At 43.2% G+C, this 27,982-nt stretch overlaps 1 protein-coding gene across 6 annotated transcripts; it reads left to right on the forward strand.

Annotated features, from left to right (window-relative positions):
* Positions 1 to 267: 267 nt before the first annotated feature.
* Positions 268 to 27,929, forward strand: LOC121073560 (core histone macro-H2A.2). Of its 6 annotated transcripts, XM_040564567.1 has the most exons (11): positions 7,384 to 7,516; positions 8,676 to 8,748; positions 9,411 to 9,563; positions 10,498 to 10,693; positions 15,735 to 15,841; positions 17,161 to 17,358; positions 18,958 to 19,068; positions 20,719 to 20,818; positions 21,754 to 21,843; positions 23,816 to 23,990; positions 26,944 to 27,929. In XM_040564567.1, the coding sequence occupies exons 4-11, from the start codon at positions 10,684 to 10,686 to the stop codon at positions 27,107 to 27,109; spliced, it is 957 nt and encodes a 318-aa protein (XP_040420501.1). In that variant the 5' UTR covers positions 7,384 to 7,516; positions 8,676 to 8,748; positions 9,411 to 9,563; positions 10,498 to 10,683; the 3' UTR covers positions 27,110 to 27,929. The 6 variants fall into 6 exon arrangements, with proteins under 6 accessions (XP_040420499.1, XP_040420498.1, XP_040420500.1 ...); XM_040564568.1 differs by lacking the exon at positions 8,676 to 8,748 and having other exon boundaries at positions 7,410 to 7,516; XM_040564565.1 differs by lacking the exons at positions 8,676 to 8,748; positions 9,411 to 9,563; positions 10,498 to 10,693 and adding an exon at positions 268 to 991 and having other exon boundaries at positions 7,284 to 7,516.
* Positions 27,930 to 27,982: the final 53 nt, after the last annotated feature.

Here is a 27,982-nt window from a genome sequence, read left to right on the forward strand (position 1 = left end):
CTTCACATGGGTTTTAAATTCTTTTGGTTTTATGCTTTGTAGTTGAAAATCTTCCATTCCCCCCACCCTCCCCCAAATCTGTTCCAATACACTTACAACTCTATAGGTATCTTTCCCTTTGCTATGTTCAAAGTATTAACAGACAAGATCCAATGAAGACTTCTCCTTTCGTGTAAAATAATTCAAATGCAAGGTTTTTTTCCTGGGGTTTCAAAGCATTTTGACCTCATTTACAAAAACGAACTTCTGCTATCTCATTGCAGGTCTGTGCATCCCCCGTACACTTATCCAGTAAATCTGTGGCCAGTTTCATCTAAATCTGGCACAGGGGTTCACATCTCAAGTACTTATTTCCTGGAAGTTTTGTAAAGGCAGATGGCCACAAAGAAGAAAGAAAAGCCCTTAGAGGTAAGGCTGCGATGAGGAATCTCTCCTCATAACACATCAGAAAAATTCTGGGCCAAAGGACGGGGAAGAGAAGGCTCCAAAGCATTAAACTGCGGATATGTGGATCTTGTTGGGCAACTTGCTGAAAAAGACACTCCTTGTCTTTATTTCCATTTTAAAGCATGTCAAAATACAGCTGTTGTTAGTGCCTGTGCTCACAGAGAAAACCCTAGGTTGCCGCCACTCACGCCGTTTTTCTTTGGGAGATGGTGTGGTCCACAATGAATATAATCTGAAGGAATACTTCAACATTTTTTTTCCCTACCAAATGCAATTCTATGCGGGCACAAAAGTTTCTTTTTTGCAGGGCCAGAAACAAACTCCAGGAAGCCGGTGAACCTTTGTGGTTTTTACAGCAACAAAGGGCACGCTGAAAGCATGGATTCCTCTTTATCATCCTGCTCTGTTGTTCCCAGCCACCCTCCTAGAACAACGTTGTGTGCGAGTTGGAGTCATCTGGGTTAACGCCGCGTCCCTACTGCCTCACAACAGCCTCCAAACGAGGGAAACCAGCGCAGCGATGCGAGGCGTTTGTGTGTGAACGGTGAGATAAACTCAGTTTTATGTTGAAACGTGCCTGAGATCAGGTTTGGAGGTGCAGCTCTCGTTGGCATCGCGGTGCCATCGTGCCTGTGGCGCTGCCAACAGAGGTGCCAACAGCCTCGTAACGCGATCGCGGATCCTGCAGGTCTCGGTTCCGTGTCGGGGGCGAAGAACGCGACCTTCCCTTTGGAAAGCAACTTCGCAGCCCTCGTGGCCAGGCTACAAAGCACAGGGGCGGCCGGGGATGAGGCTGGGAGGCCGCAAGACACAAAGAGCCGTCCCCCCTCTTTGTTTCGCCGGACACACCGGCACCGGGCTCACCTTCCTCGGCGGGGGGGGCTCGGCCGGGGGCTCCGCTCCGCTGCCGGCCCCTTCCCCCCCGGGCAAGGAAGGCGGCGGCCGCAGGGGGTTTGTTGCAGGCCGGGGCTGCGGTGACTCCTCCTAGAGGCGGTATGCGGAGCGGGAGGAAAGCCCTGCCGCCCCCCTCGGGAGCAGCCGCCGCCATCGCCCTCCACACGTACGAGACGGGAGCCGGCGGCTGAGGCGGGGCGAGCGGGCCGGGGGGGAGGCGAGGGCGAGCGGCGGCGGCGAGGGGAGAGAGAGGGGGGAAAGGGGGCCTGGAGGAGGACGAGGGCGGCGAGGAGGCGGCGGCTGCGGGCACCGGCAGGTGAGGAGCGGGCGGCGGGGGGTGGCTGCGGGGCGGCCGCTCCCCTCAGCCGCCGTGAGGGGATGGGGGGGGGGGGGCTGAGGGGATTGGGGGGGGGCTGAAGGGGTTTAAGGGGGTCTGAGGGGGTTTTAGGGGGATGTGAGGGGGGGTGCGAGCCGCCCCGCCGGCCCCGCCGCCGCCCCCTCACGGAGGCTCCGGCCGCTGACTGGAGGGGGGGAGGGGCGGGGGAGGGTGGGGGGGTTTGCGCGGGAAAGCCAACGGCCACTCCGCCCCCCCGCCCCCCCTCGTCTCCTCTCTTCGCCGCTCGCCGCCGCCGCGCTGCAGGGCGCCTGCGCGGAGCGCGCTCTCGCTCCGCCCCGCCCCCGCCGCTCCCCTTCCCTTCCCGCCGCTCGCCGGCTCGCAGCCAATCGGCAGCCGCCTCGCCTCAGCGCCCGTGGGGAGAGGGAGGGGGGTGGGCGGGGCGGGCGTGGCCATGGCAACGGCGCGGCGTTGCGCCTGCCGCCCGGCCCCGCCGCCAACGGCTGTTGGCACCTCGCCTGAGGGGCCCCGGGTCCCCCGCACATTTCATCTATAATTTACCGAATAAAAGTTATAATATATGGAAGGCAAGGTCCGTGGGTGCCCAGCACAAGCACACAGCACATGCACACACCCCAAAACACTGCTCAGTACCAATGGAACGGTTCAGTAAAAGCAGTCCGAGGTCAAAGCTGAAGGGCTGTGGTGTTAGTCCCACAGCCCAGGGTCCAGCTCCCTGCTGAATGCCTGCTGCCAAAACTTCCAACCCTAAACCCTGCCCCAAATCCTGCCCTCAACCCTGCCCAAGTGCCACTTGGCACGTTGTGCTGCAGGGATGTCTCAGCCACCTGGAAAATCCAGCAGGAAAACTGTATATATAGCCTGCTGGCTATATATACACTGTTTATATAGTGCCTGGTTTAATCTGACCAGGGATTTGCCTGATTATTTCTCAAATACTTAGTGATAGTCGCTAGTGTGTGTTTCATACCTGGCGTAGGTGTTGTCCTGCCTTGCCTCTGTCTTGCGTTTGGTCGGGGATGTGAAGAGGAACAGCTGGAGTTTGCTTATCTCCACCCGTGTTGCAATAGTTTTCGCGCTGCATTACACAAGCTAAGCTTTCTTTTCTTTGTTTCCTGTGACTTTTCTTTCTGAGAGAAAAAATCAGGTAGTTTCTGTTGGTCAGTTTGGGGAGCTTGTCTGGATTGATGCAAGAAGGGACTTGGTGAACAGGAGAGCACCTTCTCTTCTGTCCCCTCTGTCAGGCTGCTAATATCACGTACAAGAAACAGCTTCTACTTTGGGCTCGAAGAAGCAGATTCTAAGCTAGATACTTTTTGATCGACTGTTAAAAATCTGTCTTTTTTTCATCTAACAACTCTGTTTAGGAAAAAAGAAAAATCTGTTGATGTGTTGTAGGCAGTTGGTAGTGCACTGAACTACGTGGAGGGCACCCATGCTTTCCTGCCAGATCTTGACCTGTTAATCTCTGAACTTGCTTCCTGGCCAGCTTTTCCACTTCAGGCTCACTTGCACATCACAATCTGTTTTTGGGTCTGTGTGTTAGTCTTATTTTAAAAAGTATTTGAGTTTTTAACTACCTAAATGTCACTACGTGGTTTGGTACTTCTGCGCATCGATGTAGGAAGGGCTGGAAAGTGGTTTTAAGGTTGTTTCGGTAAACCTCGATATGTGGGATGCAAATCATGGGGCAGTCTGGTGTTTGGGTGTCCTTGTGGAGCAATGCTTGCTCTCTGCAGGTAACAGTGATGGGGTGGTAGTGCGGACAGTGGCAGAACCTCCAAGTGGCCAAAGCAGATCCACCTGGGAATAGGGAGAGCCCAGCTTCCAGCAGGCAAAAGGAAATTGTCGTTGGTTGCCTTGGGCTCTTGGGAAGAGGCAATTCCCAGAGTAAGGCCCAGCTTGCAACAGTCTACCTTATTTTCATCATATTGTAGAGAGCTCCAGGAGATCTGGTAGCTATTAAATCCCCCATAGCAACACAGGGGTGGTGGAGCTGTGAAGAGTAGGAGTGTGCCGTGACCAATTAGGGGATTGGAAGCACTAATTGCTTTAAATTGCCCAAGCCTCATGATGTCACGGTAGCCAGATATAGATGCAGTTTTTCCGACTCAGTGAGGACGGACTTCATGTACATGCCATGGCAGTGTTTTTTTAATGGGGACTCTAGTTTGTTAGGACAAACCCAGAGTCATTGCATCAGTTGGCAGTAATTAATGTGGGTAGACTTGGGTGCTTTTCAACTGATAAGCTCGTGACGTTTAGCAGCATCACCTGTAGACAAAAATGAGGAACAGCAGTGTTATAGCTGCCACGCATAGCTCTTCTGCTGTTGGCAGCTTTGGAGCAGTCCAGGTGGGTGCATCGTGTAAGTGGTGTCTGGTGTGAGTTGATGCCCATCCTCCTGGGTAAAGCAGGTCCCTGCCAGGGGGAGAAATGATGCTGGCCCCTGGGACTTTCCTGTGGACAAGATGTAGCTCTTCTGTACAAGATAGCGAGGACTGATGTTCATCTGAGCCTGTGAAGTGTTGCCTTAGCATCCACTCTCTAAGATATCTGGCATAGGTAGCTGACTGCCGTTGTGTATCCTGTTTCTTTTTTCAAGTTCACATTAATTGTATTCTAGCAGATTTGATTATGCCATACCTTGGTATTTTCTACCAGAAATCATCTTCTGTAGGATACAAGAAAAGAACAAAGCTTCAAGATGTTTCATGTGTACCTTTGGCCATGTACATTGCAAAGAAGAGGGGAAGAATGATAGTAGAGTTTTGAAGCTTCTGCTATTCTGGGGCTTAAGCAAAATTCTGCAAACGTAACCTGAACTGATACCTGCAGTGCATTTGGAAAAATGTTTAGGAATCCAAAGGTTTCTTTGGCAGCAGGGGGCAAAAATGGCTGAGAATAGCGGAGGCTGAGGGAGATAAGGAGAGAATAAAGGCATAGAGACAAAGGTGGAAAGTTCAATGAGGCAACAAAGAAATGAGCCAGAAGTGTGTTTAATTATACACACAAGTGTATATAATGTAACGGTGTGCCCTGGAGCAGTGTGCTTAGTTATGCAAACATGTTTTGATTTTCTATCACGGAGATCAAGTACAACCACTGTGTTTTCTGTGGATGCAAACCTCATGATGTTTGCTTTTTTTTTTTTCCCATTGATTTATAAGCAACTGGGATTTGGTACTACAGCAAATATATGAGAGGCTAGCTTAATATGATTTAGATTCATGATTCTTTGTAGTGTGCTCCTTCAGTATGGCTCTCTGTAAGGATCTCAGTGCAGAACTGAATTGCAGGGTGATGAAACTATCCTGGCGTTGCAGGAACCAGATCATAGGCTCGTCCACACATTTATTAAGTTTCATCTTAAAATGAGATACTGTTGCTTGTGTTACTCAGAAGGCTGATCCACAAGTTCGCTCTTCTCCTGGCTAGAAACCTAGATCCCAGCCTGCGTTTGCTTCTTAATTTCAGTGTCAGTTACCACAAACTGAAAAGGATGCTTTATGAAGGTTAATCAGTAGCACAATATAAAACTGGAAGGTTATGCAGGGTTTGTCAGAAGTAGCAAATTTTGTCAATTGGGGCAGGGTGAAGGGACCTCGAGAGATGAACTTGTCCAGCCTCCTGTCCAAAGGCAGGTCCGACGGTACCTTGGTGACTTGTTGCAGATTTCTCGCCCCTCTGAAGTTGTGCTGAGGGAGAGGTGCTGCCGCCTTTCAGTGATGCTGTCACGGAGCTTTTCCCATCTTTTCCACCTTTGAAGCAGTCATTTGTGTCTCAAAAGACCATTATTATGTCTTATTTCATCTTTCTGTTCAGATTTTCTGTCAGGCCTCTGGCCAACCTCATCACACTCCCGAGGATTCCCCTTTTGGTGCCGTATCTGAAGCACAGAGGCCTCGGCACAAAGCTTGCCTTTCCACATCAGTTGTTCGGTCATACACAACTGATTCCTCCTGCATAAATGCACTTTATTCCCATTACATGGAAATTTTGGTTCACTTGGGTGTTTGAAGTGGCCCTTGCTGTCCAATCTCTGCTGATAAGCAGCAGTTTATGAGCTTTTTACCACCACTTGTGACTCCGGCCTGGCGGTTTTTGTGGAACTCAGGACAGGATGACAAGCAGCATAAATTTTGGTGTCCCTACATCTGATAGGTTTACTGATTTAATCTTTCCCAACTTCTGCTACTATGCCCACATAATGTGTCGCAGGCACTAAGAAAAATGATCTGGCTGATAGACAAGGAGACAGCAGGGTTTTGTAGATTCCTGCAGGCCTTGAAGTGGTTTTATTTCCTTGACATAAGTGTTCAGGTTAGATTGTTGTAGAAACCCACCCTGGAATTAAGCTGTTAGGGATGAGCCATTTTCTGTGAATGCCTGGCTGTGCTGGGGACAGGTGACCCTCTATGGAGGATCACAAATGAAATGCAGCTTTGTGCCCTCCTCAAATGAGTGTTGATGTTCCCAAGGGTCTGCAGTGCTGCTGAAAGACTTCTTTCAGATGCCTATTTAAAATGCAGATTGTGATTTAAAAAAAATTTTCCGCCATCACGTAAAGTTGTCAATACTTTTTAGATTATCTCCTGCCTTTTGTTTCCTCGCTCCACCGAGGCGAGTGAACGCCGGGAATTAAGTAGCTGTGCCTTCATTACCAGAAATGCCATCTATGACAGTCACTTTCCTCGCTGGCTTCAGAGGAGAGCATCTTGAGCTACTCTTTGTGTACTAAGATCGGCTCTCAATGCAGAAAAAGCCCATCCCGAGAAAGCTGGATGGACAGAAGAAAATGGTAGCCAGTCCTTCTGAGATGAGAGATTAAAGAGAATTGTTTAATCCTTTAGATCTGTGGAGGAAGGCTTCTGCAGCCCTCTCTAGGTGCTGTGAAGGTTATCCAGAGAGAATTATTAAAGCAATGAGGTCTGTGAGCTGCCCCCTGGGGCTCTGTTCCTGAGGCCAAGCGGTGCGAGGGGAGGTGCCTGAAGCATGGCTGTTTCCCTGCTTCTCTTCAGCCCGACATGCTAGATTTTCTGTATAAAAGACCCCTGAGGAAGCTGTATTTGTGGGTAGGCTTTGTCTTCTGCTGTGTGAGCAGCACAGCTTCCTCTAGTTACAGGCAAAGGTGGCATCAACATCTGCTTTTCAGGTTGCTTAATGCTATCCATTGCCCCAGTTCTCAGCTGTTTGTAACTTGCTGAACTTTAAAATCAGCATTGAAACTTGCCATGCTGTGTCTGTCTGCCTTCTTGAGAGTTGTTTCTGGTTGTGTTTTTTTTAAAAAAAAAAAAAAAAAAAAAAAGTTCATTTAATGTACGCTGGATTTTTAATATTTTTTTTAATTCTCCAAACAGTATTTCTGTGGTATTGCTATACTGGCAGTGCAGTAGTCAAAAACGAACAAACAAAACAAAGCTATAGCACCTGTTCCAGTTGTCTGAATATAGATAATGCCTCGACTTTATCACATATTGAGACTGGACTTGTGGTTTTTTTTTTTCTTTTCTTCTGGAAGAACAAGACGATGTATAAAGATGTTTCTCACATCCCGAACACCAATTCTATTTCTTCTCTCTTACAGCTTTTGGTTTGGAGTAAAGGAATAAGAATCACCAGCAAGTTGAAAAGCACAAAGCTGCAAGATGTCGGGCCGCAGTGGGAAGAAGAAAATGTCCAAACTGTCACGCTCCAGCAGGGCAGGCGTTATTTTCCCTGTGGGGAGGATGATGCGCTACTTAAAGAAAGGAACGTACAAGTACCGGATAGGTGTTGGAGCACCAGTTTACATGGCAGCTGTCATAGAGTATCTAGCAGGTAAACCAAGAACCCAATACTGATCAGACCCTCAGGTGCTGATCGTGCACGGCAGCCTGGGGTACCTGTGGGATGAGATATGAACGTGTTCAGCACTCTGAAAGTCTGGCTCTGAAAGGGCAGGATATGTATAAATTCGCTTAAAATGCTCAAGGAGATTAATTTGCTTCTTGAAGAGGCTGAGGATGGAAATTTTCTCCTTTAGAGGCACTGTGCTTGATCACTAGTTGGGCTGCTTGTTCTTTATTGCTGCTCTACAATAGGTAGTTTGAGAGAAAACTGATAGGTTTGATACAATTGGATATGAATAACAGTAGAGAGGGGAAAAAAAACCCTCAGTTTGTACATCTGTAGTGTGTTTGAAGTGAACAAACTCTGTTTTGTTGGCTGCATTTTTCCTCATGGAACAGTGTCAAAGTGTTATGAGACGTGGAGGTGATGCATTTGTATTTAAAAAATTGTTTGGCTTGCTTGGATGTATAAAGAAACTGTGTCAAGATTTAAATCTTCCTATACACCTGAGGTTTTCCTTTGCTTTATGAAAGTGACTTCAGAGAAAGAGGCAGGTGTCACTGTGATGACATATACTGTAATATTCTGCGGTGTGTTGTAACACACTGTGGTATTTTGGACCATCCTATGAACGTATCTGCCTGGATTCATATTTAAGTGTGGGAAAACAGCACCTTGCTGGATTGTTACACCGCCTGGCAGAGAGAGGATTCTAGTTCAAGTTACTGAAGTGTTACAGATCAAGACTGAGGTGCATTAAAGAATCTGTGAGGAGTTACAAGCCTAGAAGTAGTCGAGTGGGTTAATGTTTCAGGAGTGTAGTTTATTACCAAAGTGGCAAAGAAGAAGCATGCGTGGAGCCTGGTTGTCCATATAACAGTACTCCAGTCCTTATGTAAACACTGCTGTCTTTTTACACACCAAAACCTGTTCTCTCATAAAGTCATTAAAAGCACTATTTCCCTTTAAAGGTGTGGAGAAAATCTGAAGCAGTGATAACTTCACGTTACATTTCTGATGATGCCTGATAGCATGTTACAGAAACTTGCACGTTTGTGCTGGTTAATTGCAGGACCAAAATAAAATGTTGCTTATGTGGAAAAAATGTGAACAAAACTTTTAAGCTTGCATTTATGTTTACCTCCAGCTCCTTCAAGAGTTAAGTACAGAGCTGGTTTTAAACTAAAGCGCCATTGAAAAGCAGAACAAAATCCAAGATGGTGAGCATATCCCCCACTTTCTTTTTTTTAATGCTGTGTAAGAGCTAACACGTTTGTATTTTTCAGTCTTATTTCATCATAGAGAAGGATCAGTTCTGAAAGTGAGTTTGGAGGAGCCCTTTTGCTTCATTAAGAACATAAGTATGCTCATATTTGCACGATCCAGTTTCAGACGTTAAAAACGAAGTCTTATAAGTGCAGAAATCCCTCCCTCAGTGGAGCTGGTGCAGTTGTGCTGTTCCAGGGAAATCTGTGGCTTGTGGAGCTTCCTTAACTGCGACACGGAGCGCTACTCAGCAGAGATGCTTCAGAGTTGGGGGAAATGTGGAGGCAGAGGATTCATAGCTCTTACAGCTCTCCTGCTCTGCCCACACTGCTTTTCAACCTTGTTTTTATTGCTGGGCCCCTATATGTTTTCTAGTGGGAGTTGAGACCTTTAGGATTGCCATAAATATTGATTTCTCTAGCAAGGTGTGTTTGCTTTTCGATACCATCATGAATTGCTTAGAAGTCACCTACAGCCATAGGTTGTCTGGGTGTGACAAGAAGAACACAGTATTACATGAATTTTGGAAATTGCCCTAACTTTTGTTACTGAATAACATGTTCCTTAGTGACTGCTGACCTTCAGTCTTGGGCGAAACACTTTTTTCTATTCCCAGTCCACAGGCCTGCAGCCTTCAGAGGAGTTTCCTAGAATAAACATCTGGAGAAGCTTGTTCTCTGAGCTGTCACAGTTATTACGAGGTGTATGAACAAATTGCCAGATTAGTGTCTGTTGCATGCAGCACTTCCATAGCGCAGACTAAGTTATGGTAAGCCTTTCAGAACCTACAGCACAGCACTGTTTGCCTGTTGTCTGAACTAGAACAATATACTTTGGTTCTGGTTCTGCTTCTGGCTAGTAAATGCAGTTAAATTTAAATGATTAATATGGTAAGGACAGATTATATGCAGGCCTACACTGTGTTTTAGGAAAAAAAAAAAGAATGTATAGTCAGCCAAGCAAGAGAACTGCTAGATATGTAGGCTGGGGGCCCACATAAATTGTAAGGGAATGTTATTTTAAGCTGCTTGGTTCAGCAGAGAGAACCCTTGCCCAACCCTGTATATATTGTGAGAGCAGAGCAATATTTCTGAGCAAACACCTATTGTTTGTGGATTTCCAAACCAAAGTTTCTGTGCTCTGTCCAGAGTTTTGTTTGAAAAGATTACAAAGATGGATAGCTTGATTAAAAAGCAGCATTACAGTGTCTGACCCTGCTGATCTAGCTATTCCCAATGTGTATGCATTAATATATAATATTTAGTTTTGGGATGCCTTTAGAAACAAAATGTGGTTTTCCGAGGTTGTTGTCAGACAGGGTACTTTATATCAAACTGGTAGCATTTCTTAACATTATCTGATGCTTCCTGTTTTAAATTTGTTTGGTGATGTCCTGCACACAGGGGAACTGCTTCAGGCTAAATCTGGGGGAGTGCGAGTAAAAGGGTGGGGAACTCTACTATGGTTCTTCAACCCTTTCACCGAAGTGGGCTGAACAGTTTTCTTTTGCCATGTTAAAGCATTCATGATAACTTTTCCCCTATTCTTTTTATTTTCTGCTTTTAAGCAGAGGCTTTTTGGTTTTATGAAAGGGGAAGGGTGGTGTCTGCCATCCCAAAGAAATTTGTTCTGTTTGGCCAAGCTGTAACTTTGAAAAATCACAGATTGCTCACGCTCAGCAGCAACTTCTTTGATTTTAACAGCTAAAATCTCCGAAGACTTAGGCTGCAGCATGCTCAGTGAGGACCTTCTCAGCTCCTAGTGCTGCCCAGACTGCCAGTGCATCGTCCCCGCAGAGTGACGGAGCATGCCTCAACCTCTCCCAGCTCTGATGTGAGACAGGACCGCGCGTGGGCCGCCCCACACAGTGACTGAGCTTGCTTCAGCCCATGGCTACAGGTGCTCAGAAGGAATTTCCCCTCTCACTGCTGTCCCCGGCTGCCCCTGGTCACAGCACTGAGAGCAGGGAGCATGCTTTCTGTGGTCTCAGTGGTACCAGGCAGCCCAGAGCTGACAAAAGCTGCGCAGAGGTGGGTGGCAAGAGGTCTGGGACTGGAGATGGAGTTAGAGAGGCCCTGGGTGGGAGTAGGAGAGGCTGATCCTGCTTACTGGGTGTGAACTGGGAAGGGCTGGAATTAAGTGGATAAACATCCCAGGTAAGGGAGACTGGGGTCAGGGAACAGGTTCCAGATTGTTCAGGGAAGGAGGAACAGTTAGTAACATTTTGAGGAGCTGATGGTTATGGGAGAAGAATGCTGATGTTAGAGACAGCTGAGTGTGGCTCTGGCTGGTGGGGAAGTTAAACTGAGGGCCAAAGGGAAAGTAAGTGGCAGAGGGTGTCCAAAATGGTACACACAAAGCTGAAGAGAAAGTTGCAAAAATAGGGCATAGGGCATGGATCAGACGGAGGGAGGTGCTGCTGGTGAAGAATCTAGAAAGGAGGATCGAGTCTGAGAGGAGTGGACAGAAGGCAGAAATGTACAGGGAAGGAAACTGAGGTGGAAGTCTCAGGTGTAGGCTGCCTAGGAAAGGGGAGTGGGCTGTGGAGCTGGGAAAGCAAGTCACAACTGGGAAATGGGTAGGGTGGGCGAGGCAGGAGGTGTCAGATTGGACCAGAGCTGCCTGACGTCTATCCAGGACGTAGGATGGACTCTCCTGTGAGTGATCGGCCATGTATGTGATCTGTCAGTGGCCTGTATTTGTGTTACCCTGAAGCACTGAGCCTCTTGCCTAGCATCGTCCAGGTGGTGCGTGTACACCTTGAGCGTCCTTATGCCCAGCCACCACGTGGTTCAGTCTGCCTTTTGGCTTTCGTAGGCATTCTCTGTGTTGCAAGCCACTAGATCCCCTTTTTTCCCTTTGTTTGCCAGATGGATTGTGGCTGCAGCCCACAGCCATTGTCAACACTGAGTCTGAGCTTTGGCTTATCAACTCCATTGTAAAAATGCCAGCAATCACTGCAGTGTATCTTGAGAAGAGGTACTTTTTAACCTCGACTGATTAGCTAATATGAGGAAGATCTTATCAGGGATCTAAAGCTTTTTATTTTTTATTTTTTTATAATCTCTTTATCCTGTTTCGTATCTTAGGCTTGCAAGTCATATTGCAAAACTGCTACTTAATTCCTATCCAGAAGCTTATGTTTACTGGAACAGTGTTGGGCTCCACTGGCTTCAGATTCAAAAAAATCATGAAAAAATGACCTCGATTCTTGATTTCTGGACTTTGCAACACGCGCGTGCCAGACTGTGCTGTGAGTGTGTGCGGGGCTGACTGCAGCTGTCATTGTCCAAGTCAAATATCGGCAGAATGTGTGCCATAAAGCACCTTCCAAAACATAGGCAAAGAGTACAGATGCATCTTGCTTAGGAAGCAGAAGAGTTGTGAACGATGTGCTGGTCAGAGGAACTGATCGAGGTGGCAGTGGAAAGCCATGTTCTCTAAATTAGGGAAGAAACAACGCCAGCAAATGCTTCCTCCTTCAAAGGACATCGACTGGCATGCTCTTCTGTCTGGCGTGCTCATCTGCCATCAAGAGACAAACTGAGCAGTTGCTTTTCCGCTTGCCAATGGAGGACCAAAAACTCCATCTGATGCATCTTGTCAGAGCAAAAGGTATTACTGGGCAGATTTGTATGTGGTAGCATAACAGGAACTGTCAGAGCTTACCTTAAAGGGGAAGTGGAAAACCCGATAACCTGTCTGAAATCATTCTGCTTCTGTGATCAGTAGTTCTCAGTTATCTTCCTTATCGGTCCAACTGGGCGCTTCACAAAAGCAGGCTGGGCTCAACTGACCAAATAACTTTGGCCTGACTGTGATGCTTTTAGTTCACACATATTCCAAATCTGTTGATCCATCAGCTAAGGAAACCTCTCTTTCTCGTGTATGTTACAGGGTGAGACAATGGCATCCCGTTCAGGTCATAGCTTTGCGGCTGCTTGTGTTGGTTGCAGGACAGCTAGGTTCTTCCCTGGTCCTGAGTACTTATCAAACAGGATTAAGGGGGTCTACTGAAAAGACTTAAAACCTTCTTTTTGGGATCACTTAACTTTTGCAAGATCCAAACACCAGTGCCCAGTCTTCTACTCTCTTGTAGCCCAAAGTCCAAGAAACTCCACATTTTTTTTATAAAGGTAGTTACAGAGGGTGAGATTTGTCTTGATTTTTTAAATACTGATAATGTGATCACCTACATATGAACTTAATCACCTAGGTGCTGTGTAGAGTCGGGACAGTTCTGGACATGGTTCTGCTACCTATGTTCAATTCCTTTATGAGGCCACAGTGAAATGCGGAGTGCACAAATGAGCTAGTTTGCTTTTAGCCATCTGTGCTGAAGATGTCTGAATTTGAAGTTAAGCTTCCAGTGTGGAGGCTTCTTGTGTGGATTTTGAATCTTGAGGGAGCCAAATTATTTCAGAATTCACTTTAATTCTTAATGTCTGCTGTTGAGAGGACATAAAATAAAACCAACTTATGTCTGAGAATATCCAGATGCCTGATTTCAATAGAGCTTGCTACAGTGAAGGGCTTCATTATAGGAGTTATATTCTCAGACTGCAGTCTCCTTAGAGTTTAGATGACCTCAGCTGTCGAGATGTTTCTACTGGAAACATAAACCAGTTTCTTTAGGGATCTGTTCTTATCAGCAGAGGATGTGATAACTGCAGCCTCCAGATTTGATTGTTTTTTCCTTTTTTGCAAATGCCATTTTATGTTCTTAAGACTGAGTCCCTGCCTTCGTTCTGAAGTCTCCAGCATTCGAAAAATATGCATATAGACAATCATTAGAAGGAGATAAAGCAATTATGTACCTATGCAAATTATTGGCATCCTTTGGTAAGTTATTTATATGCATCGTCTGCGGTCTGCCCTACATCATCTCTGTCTTGGATTCCCTTCTTCCTGGTGTCCTGTGGTATATGAAAAGTGCCTGGCGTTTGAGTGTTCTGCGTTTTTTGCTCTCAACATTAGGCAGAGGACATTTGAGTGCACCATCAGGATGCTGCTGGCCAAAAGACCCAGAACCTGGGGGAATGGGGTGAGCACACGGTTAGCAGGATGTGCTTGTTGTTGGCACATCTGAAAGAACTTCAGTTCCCATCCAGGTAAGTATGTTTTTTTTAATTCCTGCTGCAATTTTCCTCTGCTGTCGGCATAAATCTGCACAACCCCATGGAGAAGTATGGGTCTCCTTTCTTGCTCTCTGCTGGTCTGCACACAGGATGGATGGCAATCTGTTACTGCTGTCTGCTACTGCGTTAGCTCCACCAACAGAGGTCAGGGATCTGCAGGCTCCAGCCCTGCAGCCCCACGGGGGTGACCATCACTAGACAGTGCAGGATCTCTTTTCCATCTCCTTTAAAGTCTAGGTCAGACACCTCAGAGTTGGGAAATGCCAGAGCTGAGGTTGCTGGCCCAGCTTTTATTGTAGACCCACTGTGGTGTTGTCTTGATCCTGTTTTTGACTGTCTGCTCGCTGCTTTTTCCTCAGGCTGGAGGCCTAGTTATGACAGACATGGTTCTGATAGCTCCTAAAATTTAAATGCTCCTCTTTGCAACTTTAATAATGTTTCTTGCAAGTTTTGCATGAATAGTTGTGAAAATTTTCGACAGAGAATGACTGCTTCTTGAGCAATTTGCTGTGAACATGCACACAACTTGAAACAATGGCTCTCAAATCTCCAACATTCAGTTAAATGTGTGCGCTCTAGCAGTGAAAGCTGGATGACAAGTATGCACTTTTGTTATTCTAACAGAGCGAAATTGAAAGCTTGTATTTTTCCCATGAACTGAGAGCTAAACCTCTTGTTGAAATCCTTTGGATTTTAGCCAGAGAGCATTATGTAGATTCCCACTAGACTTTCCATGGAAGTTCTTTCTGTAATAGTTACAGTTCTTTATATAATTGATGAAATGGGAGTAAGATATCATAACAGAAAGCTGGTGGGCTGTAAGTTTCTTACTCCTGTTATTGACAAATGTAAAAACAAAAACAAGACAGAGGCACTTGATACCTTTTTAAACGAAATAAGGTGCAAATATGACTTTTGATGGTTATTTGGAGCAAAACATTCCCTTCTCCTTTCTTCTTGGTGCTTCAGTAGAGTTCTTACATGAGAAATAAGTCATAAATCCAGCCTAAACTGTGTAAGTTAATTATGCTGACTGCTACAGTTTGCTTAGAAAGATTTGTCTGTGTTTCCTCTATACCAATTAGGAAACCCTCAGCGACTTCAGTCACTGTCTAAAAGTTACTGCAAAAGTAGAAAAACTTTTGAAATGACCGCCTGTTCCAGGAGACCTAGAGAACTTTCTACCAATAGATCATGCATTGAAGCTCTCGTGTTGTCTCTGCTTGCATCTAAGTCAAACCTTTTGTATCTTGTTCTGAAATGAAGCTTCTCACAGATTTTCAATGCCCTTTAATACCGAATTGCAGCATCGCCTGGCTAGTTTGTTGGCTTTCAAAGTATTTCTTTAAATGCACCTCAGTCTTTGTCTTACCTGGTCCTCAGAATCCTTGCTGTTTTGTCACAACTTTCTGAACTAGGTTTGGGGTTTCATTGCATGCTTTGCTGTTCTGTTACAGGGTTACTGCTAAATTCTGGACTGCTGATGTACATTTTTATAGGGTGTTTGTTCTTTTTTGAAAGAGAATTCTGACTTGGGAATCATAAAAGAAGTTATGTGAACCAAGCTTAGCATATTCTCTGCTAGCTGTCCTTTAGGAAATTAGGAAGAACAAATTCTGTTATGTAATCTTAAAATATATTGAGTGTTATTTGGTTTCTGCATTTCCAAAGCAAAGATCATTTAAATCAGTAAAATACCCCTGAAAAGGTAAATAGATAGGAAAAGGGAACGTAAAATGAGTATACAGGGTGTACAGAAGTTACATTTTTGTTACTCATTTTTATCTCAATGTGTTTTGCAGCTGAAATTCTAGAACTAGCAGGAAATGCAGCAAGAGACAACAAGAAGGGAAGAATTGCCCCCAGGCACATCCTCCTGGCAGTAGCAAATGATGAGGAGCTGAATCAGGTACTTCTTTACATTGCAGTGTGTATTATCTGCTGTAGCATGAATGAAGCTGCTACTAAGAAAGTTAGAAATACTAGCCTGACATATGAATGAAACACAATTATTAAAGTAGAAGATGACAAGATGTTGTCAACCCAAATTAAGAGCCAAAAAAAAAAGGGTTCTCTGATATTATATCTGAAATCACTTGGATATAAATTTTGTTGCTTCCACAGCCTGTGGGTTGTGTTGAAGTGGGAGAACTTGATGCTTAATTTTGAACTCGGTGATATCTGATACTTAATAAAAATATGCAAGGCAGATGACCTTTTCCAAAAGCTGTAGAAGTGTGTGTGTTTTCTGTTACACTGTCTGTGAGGCCCATCTTGGATGGGGAGCTGGCTCACTCTCTGCTGTAGCTGCATCCAGCACTGCCTCTCCTTCCATATGTCTGAGTCTTGTTAGCACACAGGCTGGTTTTGCAGTGTGTTTTGACTCTGACGATCACTTGTGGAGGGAGAAGAGAGGTCATGGCATGAGTTGTGAATTGCAGCATTCAGGGCTGCTGGAAAGGATCAGTCAGCATCAGAGGACCTTTTCTTGGATGGCCCTGTGTAAAGATGAATGACATCACTCGCACCTTGAAAGGTTCCTGCACCGAGTTTGTCTGCTTTAAATAATGAAAATGTGGTGCCCATGAAGTCATCCAGCTCTGCTTTCTGTTAAGGAAACTGAAAATTCAAAACAGAGGTGATGAGAGAAGGAAAAGAATTGGAACACTACCAGCCCATTCCCTGCACCATAAAACTGGTCACTGGGCTGTGGAACAGATCTACTGCTGTCAGTTAGGATCGGCCAGGTTTTGTCCTCTGTGTAAATACTGCTGCCCGTTCCTGTTGTTTACCCCTGCAAAGCAGGTTCTTGGGTCTTATGCTTACTTCCACTGCATCTGCTTTCCTGTGAAAGTGGTCTACAGCCCTCCTCCAGCAGCACTGTGGTGCAATTTTTATTTACTTTTTTAAAGTAGTCTGCAAGTGCTTATATCCTCTTCCCTCACTCACTGCTTGCGAGTCACCAAGGTGTGCTGAAAGACCAGCACTGAAAGACAGAAAAGAGACTGATCTGTAGAGTAACAGAGTTCTCTGGGATATGCTGACTGACCTTGCTGGGACTTGCCAGTTTTTTCCTCTAATTGGGATTTCTTGTGATACACAGAAAAGGTACAGTGCTTTAGGAAGTGTGGGCTGTGTGTTTGTGTATGTTATGGAGTCAGCAAAAATTGCTTGAGTGCAGACTTAGAGAATCTGTAACGAGCTCCTTTACGGTGCTTTTCCTTGCAGTTGCTAAAAGGTGTGACTATTGCAAGTGGAGGTGTCCTGCCCAGAATTCAGCCAGAGCTCCTAGCCAAGAAACGGGGTGCCAAAGGCAAATCTGAGACTATCCTTTCCCCTACTCCTGAGAAGAAGGGAAGAAAATCCATGGTGAGCAAAAAGAGTGGGAAGAAGGCAAAGTCTAACAAAGCCCGGACACCCAAAAAGGTAAGCATGAGGCAGATATGCGATCCTGGATATGTGAGAGAAGGTTTGGATCAAAACCAACTGAGATTAACAGGGGGAATAAATTGGTGCCTCTGCATTAATTGTTTGTGGCAACTGGAAATAGGAGGTAGGAGTTGATAATAGACACATCAGGAACTTATTTCTCTAAACTTAGAAATAAAGGGGAAGATGCTTATCACAGTATTTTTATAATGAATTTCTATAACAAAAACCTTTAAAGCTTCAAGGGAAACTTTTCAGGTATCCATGTCACCCTCTGCAGTACCTTCTTGGTAACTGTAAAATTTTTATCTCCGCACTAGCTGTGTTGCAGTGAGCTCTAGCTTTTAAAATACAGGGAGCAGCATTTAAAATCATTTTCTGTTTGAGACATCTCACACCATCAGCCTTTCACAGGCTGTTAAAATTTTTTCACTGTCTGGAGAACTTGCCATGACATGGTACGTACATGTCATTTTTGACAAGCATTTTGTTTCATATATTCTTAGCTGTGCTGTTACCAATCTTTTTTTAAGAGTTAGGAGAAGAATAAGTGAATTGGAACTTGACCACTGCATCTTCCCTCATGGTTGCCCATCCTCTGTCACCATCCAAAATGGTTTAATTTGGTAAAGCAGTAACCCAGATCAGTGCTCTTTGTTTGTCATTCCAAAGCTTGTATGTTAAAACATTGCTAAATTTTGATTAGGCTAGGATTAAATCATTTTAAACTTTGACCTAAACTTTTGAAACTTCTTTTTTTAAGCACATCTTTCTGGAGACCTCTAAGCTTTGATACATCTCTGTAGTTGAGAACGTGTAGAAACAACTTTTTAAAAGAAAGCAGAGTTGCGTATTAATTAGAATAGGATGCCTCTGTACTGAATTCATCTACCACCTTACTTTGAATTGTGCACATGCAAAGTTTGGACTTGTAAAGAGTTAACTTCCTGACTTATCCTCACATCTCTCAAAATTTAGTTGAAGGTGTGCTCCAGCAGCCCAGGTAGCAGCAGGCTTTGTCCTTCTGGAGCTAGGCTGCATGAAAGAATGTGTCTCACAAAGGGGGTTTTGCATTCAACCTTCACCTATTAGTTATCTCATTTAGTCGTTCCATCTGTTTGTATGGAGGTGTGATGGCTCCCTTCTGTCAATAGGGATTGAGATTTATGAATCGTTATCTGAGGCTTACGGTTTCTTTCAGATGTTTTTTCCTTCAGATTGGAGCATTTGTTGGGGTTACTGTTTGATTCAGTGTGAGCTCTGTTCTCTTAGCAGCAAAACCAAACACACTAGCACACACCCATCCATAAATACAACCTTAATTGTCAGTAAAACCACAGGTGGAGGTGTGTGCCCCTGACACTTAATGTCTACAAACATATGTAAAGCCTCAGATGAACCACTGATGTTTTAGCATTTTATAGACAGCGAAGACCTCTGTTATTACCTGATCTTTGGGGAGTAAAAAGCTATGAGTAATATATTGCTCTGAGAAGATGAAATTTGTATTAACTCATGAAATCTGTTACTGAACAACGTTAGGTGTTAATTTGCATTCAAGAGTTTTTGTTTCTCCCCCCCTCTTCCCCAAATTAGAATAAACAAAAGGACAACGAAAAAGAAGGAGCTTCAAATTCAGCATCTGAAGATGGACCTGGGGATGGTTTTACTATCTTGTCCTCCAAGAGCCTCGTGCCAGGACAGAAGGTAATACAATTTATAATATAACAGATTGGGATCATAGCAAAGAAGCCTAGCATAAACAGAAGGATGCTTTAAATCTAATACCAGTAAAAAATCTTCTCTGCCTTCTTCCTTAGTGGTCCCAAATTTAAGGCCAGAACTCACTCAAGTCATAGGTGGGGCAGAGGATCACAAAAATACATCTGCAGATAAAAGATTTCCAAGAATAATGCTAGTCAGCCTCTCTTCTCTAGAGACTGATTTCTTGGCTAAATCTATGGCAGAGTTTTGTTCCATTTGGATTTGTCTGAGTGTCTAGCATACTGACAAACCAGGTTTAATCTTCTAGGCTATTTGTTATTTATTAAAAAATAAACTATAATTCTGGGCCAAGCCTGAGGATCGCTCAACAAGTTCCACATACTGGTCTGTGCCAGAAACCTGGGCACTCCATCTGAAAGTGGGCCCTGGGGTGCCTCTCTGACTGTTCAAAGTGATCAAGTCTGCTTCTCCATCTCTGCACAGACTGTGACACCTTGCCTGGCCAGAATTGCAAAACTGTCCCACCAAAATAAGCCATGTCAGTGGGGTCCAGCCAACTGTCTGTTCTATTCTTTCCTTCCTTATATAGAATAGTAAAGATTTATTATTATTATTATTTTTTTTTTCAAGTAGTAGGATCATCTGGAAAAAGAGTTCTTCCTGAAATTGCTTCTGTAAGCCTCCCACCCCCCCCACCCCCCCACTGGTGTACCTTTATATGAAGCAGTGCTTAAAAATTCAGTCTACCCCAACCCATCTCATAATAAACTAGTGGTCTAGTTTATGCCAGATGCATACTAGATCCAGAAGACCGCTAAAAGCAGTAATCTTGCTAGGTGGATGAAACCTGTATCTCCTTTGTTAGAGTTCTGTGTTGTCCTTAGTTCCTCCAGAATCCGTGCAGATTCCCCGTTTCTTCTCTAAAATGGGCAGTGTTTATTTTTCTTATTAGGACATAAATTCTGTAGCGTAACTTGTAAGAAATGAGGTGTGTCGGGCACATGTTCAGCAACTGTAAAGTCTTTTTAATAATTTCTAGGATTTCTGTCCTCTGTTGCTGCTCAAAGTGATGAGGCTGTGAGATTTGGGGAGCAGCCTTTTTTGGGCTCCTTAAGACATCAAGTTTTGGCCAGTTCTTGTGTCCTGATGCATGGGTGGGTAAAACATTCCTTGTTTTATTTACATCAGGAGCTGAAATGAAATTAATTACATGGGTGGTGAAGTCTGTGTGGATCAAGATAGGGTCCAGCCATTCAGTAGTAGTTCCCCCTGCAAATATTTTACCGGGGACAAGAGTTTCTATAGAGGACAACCTTTTATTTTTAGTATTTTCCTCTTTTAAACAAGAGGGTTTCCAAAGTGAGCATTTTTTTCTTCAAAGTGTGATGCTAGGACAGGAATGAATCTTATAGCAGTAATTTCCTGTGGAACAGGCTTCCAAGCTATGGGCACGTCATGAAACATCAAGCGGTGTACAGACTAATTAAAGGTTAAAAATCAGAATCAACCATACTGAACACAATAAAATTGTGTGAATTGTGAATCCAGCCTTTTTTTTTTTTTTGTATGAAAGTACTTTCAGACACAGATTACTAATTTGATTCTTTTTACTCTCTCATCCTTATCTTGCAGCTTTCTCTGACACAGAGTGACATCAGCCATATTGGCTCCATGAAAGTAGAAGGCATCGTTCACCCTACAACTGCTGAAATAGACCTCAAGGAGGAGATAGGTGAGGCCCTGCTACGTGCAGGGGAAAAAGAAAAATCTAAAGTCGCAACAGCAGCTGGTCTCCTAGCTGCCTGCTGGGATTCCATCCAGTTTCATCTGGATTTTCCCCAGGCCATAAAATATCACTGAACACTTCTGAAAATCAGGCTGGAACTGAGTAGATATAGTATGCTAATCACTAATTTATCTTTTTTTTAATGATGACTAATAACAATGAAAGCACAGATTATCTGTTGCTGCATATGTGCAGTAAAGGTGTAGATAATCATTATTCCAGTCTTTATTGGGTTATTTTCTTTTTTACATTTGCTTTTGGAAATTCTGTGAGGAAAATCATGTACAGTAATATCACTTACGGTTTTCCTTACAGGATTTTGTATGCTTCAGAAATACCCATGTACAAAGCCTCATACTGCTCATGTGATATAAGGAAATATTATTACTGTGGTGTAAAACGGGGGAATTGCCATGAGGGGTGTAAAAAAGATATGCAGCCAGTTGCACAGAGAGACTGAATCCACTAGCAGGCTTTTTGGATCCTTGTTGTATACAGTCATTGAGGACTTCACTGGCATCCCAGCTGTGTTTATTTCAGAAATTGTTTCAGGAAAGTAGTAGTGTTTGTATGTTGAGTTGATTTAGAAGACTGAAAATCTGAGTCTGGAAAATCCTCCTCTTCACTTCTTTTAACCATAAGCCAAAGGAAGTCAGCTTTCTTACAGATAGCTATGTTAATGTGCGGTAATAACAGAGAAGTTTTTTGTGAAAACAATAAAAAGTAAACTATCTGTGGCTGATAGTGGCAGGCGTAAGCATCAGCTGCTGCTTATAGAGGGAAACATGACAATATGTGCACAATGTCCTTTTAAATCACATAGAATTGTTTTGTTTTGCTGGTAACTTGAAGCCAAGGCGTTTTGCTCTGTTTCCTTGCAGGCAAGGCTTTGGAAAAGGCAGGAGGAAAAGAGTTTTTAGAAACAGTGAAGGAGCTTCGCAAATCTCAAGGACCTTTGGAAGTTGCTGAAGGTAAAAAGGATATTATGCTTTGTTTGTGGAAATGGCTTGTTCAGTGTGTTCTTTTCTCTTGGCATTCAAAGCTGTTCTTGATTATTTATGTGCCTTTGCTTATGTGATGCAAACGTTTGTTTCTTCTTCAAAATTGTTGCTGATACAGGCTACCTGTTTGGGGGCAGGAGAGGGGAAAAAGGGAAGAGGGTTAGGATACCTCTGTGCTGTGCACATCCTGTCTTTGGGCTTTTAGGTAGCACCTTAAAAAGTTACAGCAGGATGATTAATTTACCTTAGGCAGTTTCTGTCTGTGGGAGTCCAAAAGTTACGGAAAAAATTGTGCTATCACCTCAGTGCCTCTTTCCTCTCCTACTTGTACCACATTTCTTAGAGAGGATTAGCTCTCAGTCTATGAGCAATTCTAGTTTACAAATTACCCTGATTTATGCATATTTGATGAACAATGCAGTCACAGCAACTACCTCACTTTGTTTGAACACCAATAAACATAGATTTGATATAATCTATAGAACTGGCATGGTTTTCAAAGAGCAATTGCTGCTCTTCTCCCAGGTATTACAGCTACAATATAGAAATACGAATTACAAAAGAGCTCTCTTCAAATGTTTAACGCTTGTGTAGCAGTGAATAGTTAAGGGCTTGAGATTGTCTTCCTTTGTAGACAAATTTAGCCAATTTATAGGAGTTGAATGTGGGTGAAGATGGGAGAAGTTACAATACATCTCTTCGTGCCTTATGTGGCTTAGTACCTCAATACTAAAAGCACTGAAAAAAGCATGTCAGTACTTTAAATGGTTTTGTTTTTCAAATTTCCTAAATGAACAATCTAATTATAGAGAGATTTTTGTACAGTACATTTTACTTCACTGTTGCATTGCATCAGAAATATATGCCACAACATCCAGCTAAACTACTTCTCTCTATCAACATCACATAGATAGACGGTTGACTTATTTTGCGCTCTTAAACTAGTCCCAGGAAAGAGGATAATCTTAGTTTAATGGAAGGAAAATGTACTCTGTCAAGCACTGTGTTGTGCTGCTGTGTTTGATGTTGCCACATCCACTGGTTTTCAGGCAAGCACTAACAAATGGTTTTTAATCACTTGAGCTCCAGCCTAGGCCTTGAATTCAAGTGCTGTTCACAGGTTACCTGTGTTGTTTTCAGTCAATTTGCTCCTTGGGTTAAAGGCCTGAGGCTTCTCTTCTGGTTGAAATTTAAGTAGCAGAGTGAAGCATTAGATGGAATTCTTCTGTGATGGTGGACAAGTGAATAAATCCAAGTTTTTCATCCTTGGGCAATAATTGCGTGACTAATTTCTGGGTGTTTGACCTGAGAGTCCCAAGGCTTAGATTTTAAAAGTGCTAAAAGTCACAACTGCCACAAAAGCAAACTGATGCTATGCTGTGAATGTTGCAAGTCCTGAAAAAATGAATCTGAGATTTCTAATTGGACCTTACTGGTGGCTACTTTCAATAAACATCTTTGATTTCTCAGGTTGTTGTCTGAAATTACCTGTCTGTGAAGGGGATCCAAGTATTGCTAACCCTCTGGAGCTGTACAGATGTTGCAGAATATTTGTGCAAAGCATTCAGATAAGGCCATGACAGCACTGCAGGAATGTCTATTGGAGAATTAACGACATTGTATTCAGTGCAAGATTTTGATACTTTGCATTAAAAAGAACATGCAGAGGCCATGCAGAATGAGAAAGCTATAAAATATTATTGAATAACTGTCTGTTAACCAAATGAGCCCAGGTTCTTTAGAGAATAAAGAAACAATTGATCACCCAAGTAATGATAGTACAGTCAGATTATGATTGCAAGTGAGTCATTGTGGCTTACTTTCGTTCCTAATGTATTTCTTTTGGGAGAGGCAATGGAATTAAGAAAGTACTTGGGATTGAGAAGTCATTGCAGGGTGATTTCTTTTCAAAACTAAATGTTGTTGTATTTTCCTTTGATAGCTGCACTTACTCAGTCTAGCGGCCTAGCAGCAAAGTTTGTCATCCACTGTCACATCCCGCAGTGGGGCTCAGACAAGTGCGAAGAGCAGCTTGAAGAGACCATAAAGAATTGCTTAACAGCTGCAGAAGACAAGAAGTTGAAGTCTGTGGCTTTCCCCCCTTTTCCCAGTGGCAGGTATGACTTTTTCTGCATAAGAGGATTCTGAATTGTGTAACAATTGTATGACTAACTATCAGAGCTGCTGCTGTGAGAGGGAGCCTGTGTGTAGAGAAATGAGCGTACTCTCAGGAGAGGAGAGCTGAGCTGACTATGAGTAGAAGAATGAAAGAACATTTTTATGTCCCTTCATTTTAGTGTAGTGAATCTTACTAAAGCTCCGCTGGTATTAATAAGGTTACACTGGCACCATACTGAAGGTAGGTGATGCTTCTTGAGTTAGGTAAATGCAGAATATTTACTTAAGTCATCCCAAGAATATATATTAAGTATACTAGTCACACAAATGATTTCTTTCAAAAGAAAATCACTGTTTCTTAAATACAGTTCTGCTCTAAAAAGGCAACTATGACACCAACTGTAAAACTTCACATTTCTTTCTTAATAACTAGCAAATAAAATGTACTTGACTAAGAAATTCAAAGGTGGTGTGTTGTTTGGTTTTGTTTGTTAGTTGTTTTTTGAAGGTACTTGGTCTCTGATTATAAGAAACCATACACAAGCCTCACTAACTGCAGGAGTTGTTCTTTCACAATAGGTTTTGCACGCTTATGAATAATTTGAAATGTAATTACTGGTTTTCCTCGTGATGCCCAAGGAATAGAATGTGTACAGCACAGTCCAGTTGCATTGGCCCTGTAGTGAATGAAATGAAAGTAAAACTGTTTTGACCAGTGAAATCATAACATCTCACTGAATAAAGAGGAGGAGGAAATGCCATTTTTAGACAGATGTTTTCCAAAACAACTGTATTTTTATGGACCAGGATAAAAGAGTAGAGAGACAATGTACTTTTACATAAATTGCTTTCCTTTACACACAGATATATTTTTGTTTTATTTTTAGTGTTCAGTCAAAGCAAAGTGTGATAAATTGTTCTATTGCTTCTTTATTAAAGTTCACGTTTCATTCTGTGAATTTTCCTTCTGTCCTGTCTTAGTAACTGTTTACAGTAACCAATATAATGTAGGTAAGGAAGCAGTTGATGGGATGTTTGAGTTGTGCCAGGGCTTTTCACGTGTGTAGTCTTATCATAGAAAGTAAAGAAATGGAGTTTAGATTAAGTTATTTGTGCTATGAAGTGAATATAAACTAGCTGGAAAACATTTTCAAAAAGTCTTTGTCGATAGCTTGTTGCCACAAAGATACATTAACTGGGTTGTTACAGAGGTTCGTGGTGGGACCAGAACTAGTGAAAGTGTGTCTGTCAGTGGTCATTTAGATGATAATGAGTATGCATATGACAGGTGTTGATGATCAGTTTCCAAGCTCTTTTTTTGGACAGTGTTTAATATATATGGGATAAGTCTGAAATTGCTAACGTGAAATTGAGTAAGAAGTGAGTCGTACTGCACTTAGGAAGGGAAATACACAAATGTACAGCATATTATTATCCGAAAAGGGGAAAAAAAGAAAGCAATTTAAAAGCTGCTCTGGATGCTATTAAAAATACTGTGATTTTTCAACTGTAAGCATTGTTAGGCACTGGAATGGCGTATCTGTGTTCTGGAGTGGCCCCATCACTGAAGATCTTTGAGGATAAGTTACGACAAACTTAATTGAGAAGCAGAAGAGTTGTGTGTGATCCTGCCCGAGAGTAAGGGCGTGGTTGTTCTGGCTAAAGTTTTTGGCATAGATCTGACTTCCTTTGGAGCATTATCATACAGTAGAATCTAAATAGGAGGCATTAAACTTGAGAGCAAGCAGCAGTTAAGTTCAATGCCTATCTGCAATCTCAGCCAGGTCTTAACTCGCCTTCAGACAATTCAGCACACCCCAGTGCAGTCTCACCCAGACTCTGGGAGCTGTTCAGCTTTCTACATGCTTATGTAGCAAGGAAACTACATCCATGCTCTTTAGGGTTGTGCAAAATCAGCAGAACTATCACAGCCATTGTCACGCAGCAGAGAAACTCCATCAGGGAATGCCGGAGAATGTCTCTCTCTCTCCAGATCTCAGTGACAGAGAGACACATCTATCACTTCAGGAAAGGGATGCTTTCTAGGTCAAGGAATCTCTTTGGCGTTAGACAAGTACAGCGATGTGGACACCTTCCTAAGCACAAAGTAGAGCAATGTGCAGACCTTCCTAAGTGCAGGCATAGCATAAGGCAGCGTGTTTCACAAGGTATGCATCAAGTTCAAGTAGAACAGTACTTGAAATTGTTTTTATAGCAGTCATATTTTGTATAAACAAAGATGAAAAGCTGCTGACCTTCACAGAAACTACTCTGTGCTGAAATGAGGGCGAAGGAACCGAGCTGCAGCTGAACAGTTTTGTGAGTTGAAAAGGGAGTACGAGAGTGATTAAGATACAATAAAACTGAAGTCTCAAGGACATGGGCCCGGTGCTCCAAGAAGAGTCACAATTCAACACTGCTTGCTGTAAAATTTGGTAGCGTTTCAGTTAGTAGCCTGGAAAGTATTACCGTAAAAAAAATGAAGGAAGGAATGGATCTTGGTTTGAATTTGTAACTTCAATTATTTTCACTGAAGGCTCAAGCAAAGTATTGTTAGTGACAGGGAAAGGAAGTCGGATGTCATCTTTTTAAAACAATTTTGTTTTCAACTAAAGAAAAAATCCTTGAACTTTTTAGCCTGCCCGGCATGGCATAGACGAGTTTGATTCTAAGGTAGAGTGTTTAAAATACTTTGTGTAGTTATAAAGAGTAGAAGCAAATGAAAACAGTGACAGTGCCAGCAAGGAAGCTAACACAGCAGCAGATGAATGTTGTTATCAGAACCTTGGGGTTTGCTTCTGGGATGTGCACGTGTTAAAACTGTAACTGATGCTGTCTTAACAGCAACCTGTAGTGGGTATGGCTATGGTTTGTTCCTTTTGGCATCACGTGTGCACAATGCTTGCACACGTAGCTGACACTCTTGTTTTGTTTTCTTCCCCTGTCCCATAGAAACTGCTTCCCAAAACAGACGGCAGCCCAGGTGACTCTCAGAGCTATTTCCACCCATTTTGACGGCACCAGCTCTTCCTCCTTGAAGAACATTTACTTTCTGCTCTTCGACAGCGAAAGTATTGGCATCTATGTGCAAGAAATGGCCAAGCTAGACACGAAGTAGCTACGGCAGCCAAATGAAACTTTATTTTTCAACAAACTTGAGTAGCATTAAAAGCATTAGAGGTGGGTTTTATTTTTTCAATGTGGTGAGGAGGGGGAGTGGTAGTAGTGTGATGTGTTGTGACTTGATGAAGAGCTGTGACTAGAGATGAGAGGGGGGTTTAGTCCGATTTTTTCATGATCTTAGCATCCTCTAGCCATTTATATCACCTTAAGCAATTGAGTTACCATCTCTTTTTCAGGAGTTTTAGTGTCCCTTGTTACTTTAGTTTAGAAGTTTTTAAAGAGTAACTTCAGTTTAGATTTGTAGTGATGAAATTATCACACACACACTTTAGAGAAAGCTCTTAAATATTCTGCTCCCTTTTCCCCTCCCTTGAGGGTATATGTTAAACGTCTGCCTCCAGCCCACGGGGGGTGGGGGGGGTGGGAGGGAAGGATTTTAGAAGTGACGCATGAGGAGCTTCTGTTTTGCTTTTAATTCACAATAATCTCTGTAATTACTGAGAATATTTCATGTTGATTTTGTTTGTTTTATAAGAAAAAAAAAAAGAAAAAGATGTGTCAAGTATGGTTATTGTTATAAGCCCTAGTTTTGCTCTGGAAATTTCTCACCTTTAAAAAAAGAAAAGCAGCATCCCTAATTAGGTATGTGTTGTATCACACTTAGTACACAAGTAACCAGCTTCTGGCAGAAGTATAGTGCTGTGACTTAATTAAAGCTGCTGGGGAGATGCTGGCACAAAGCTGCATTATATTCTGCTGAGTTTCAGGATCATCACAGCCTTTTCAAGGCTTTAGGTGGGTTTTGCGCAGGCAGTGCTGCAAGCCATTCTTCCTGCGTGCTGCAGAGCAGATGCCAGGTCTGTACCCG

The sequence above is a fragment of the Cygnus olor genome, chromosome 7 (genome assembly GCF_009769625.2).
Source record: "Cygnus olor isolate bCygOlo1 chromosome 7, bCygOlo1.pri.v2, whole genome shotgun sequence".
In the NCBI taxonomy this organism is placed as follows: domain Eukaryota; kingdom Metazoa; phylum Chordata; class Aves; order Anseriformes; family Anatidae; genus Cygnus; species Cygnus olor.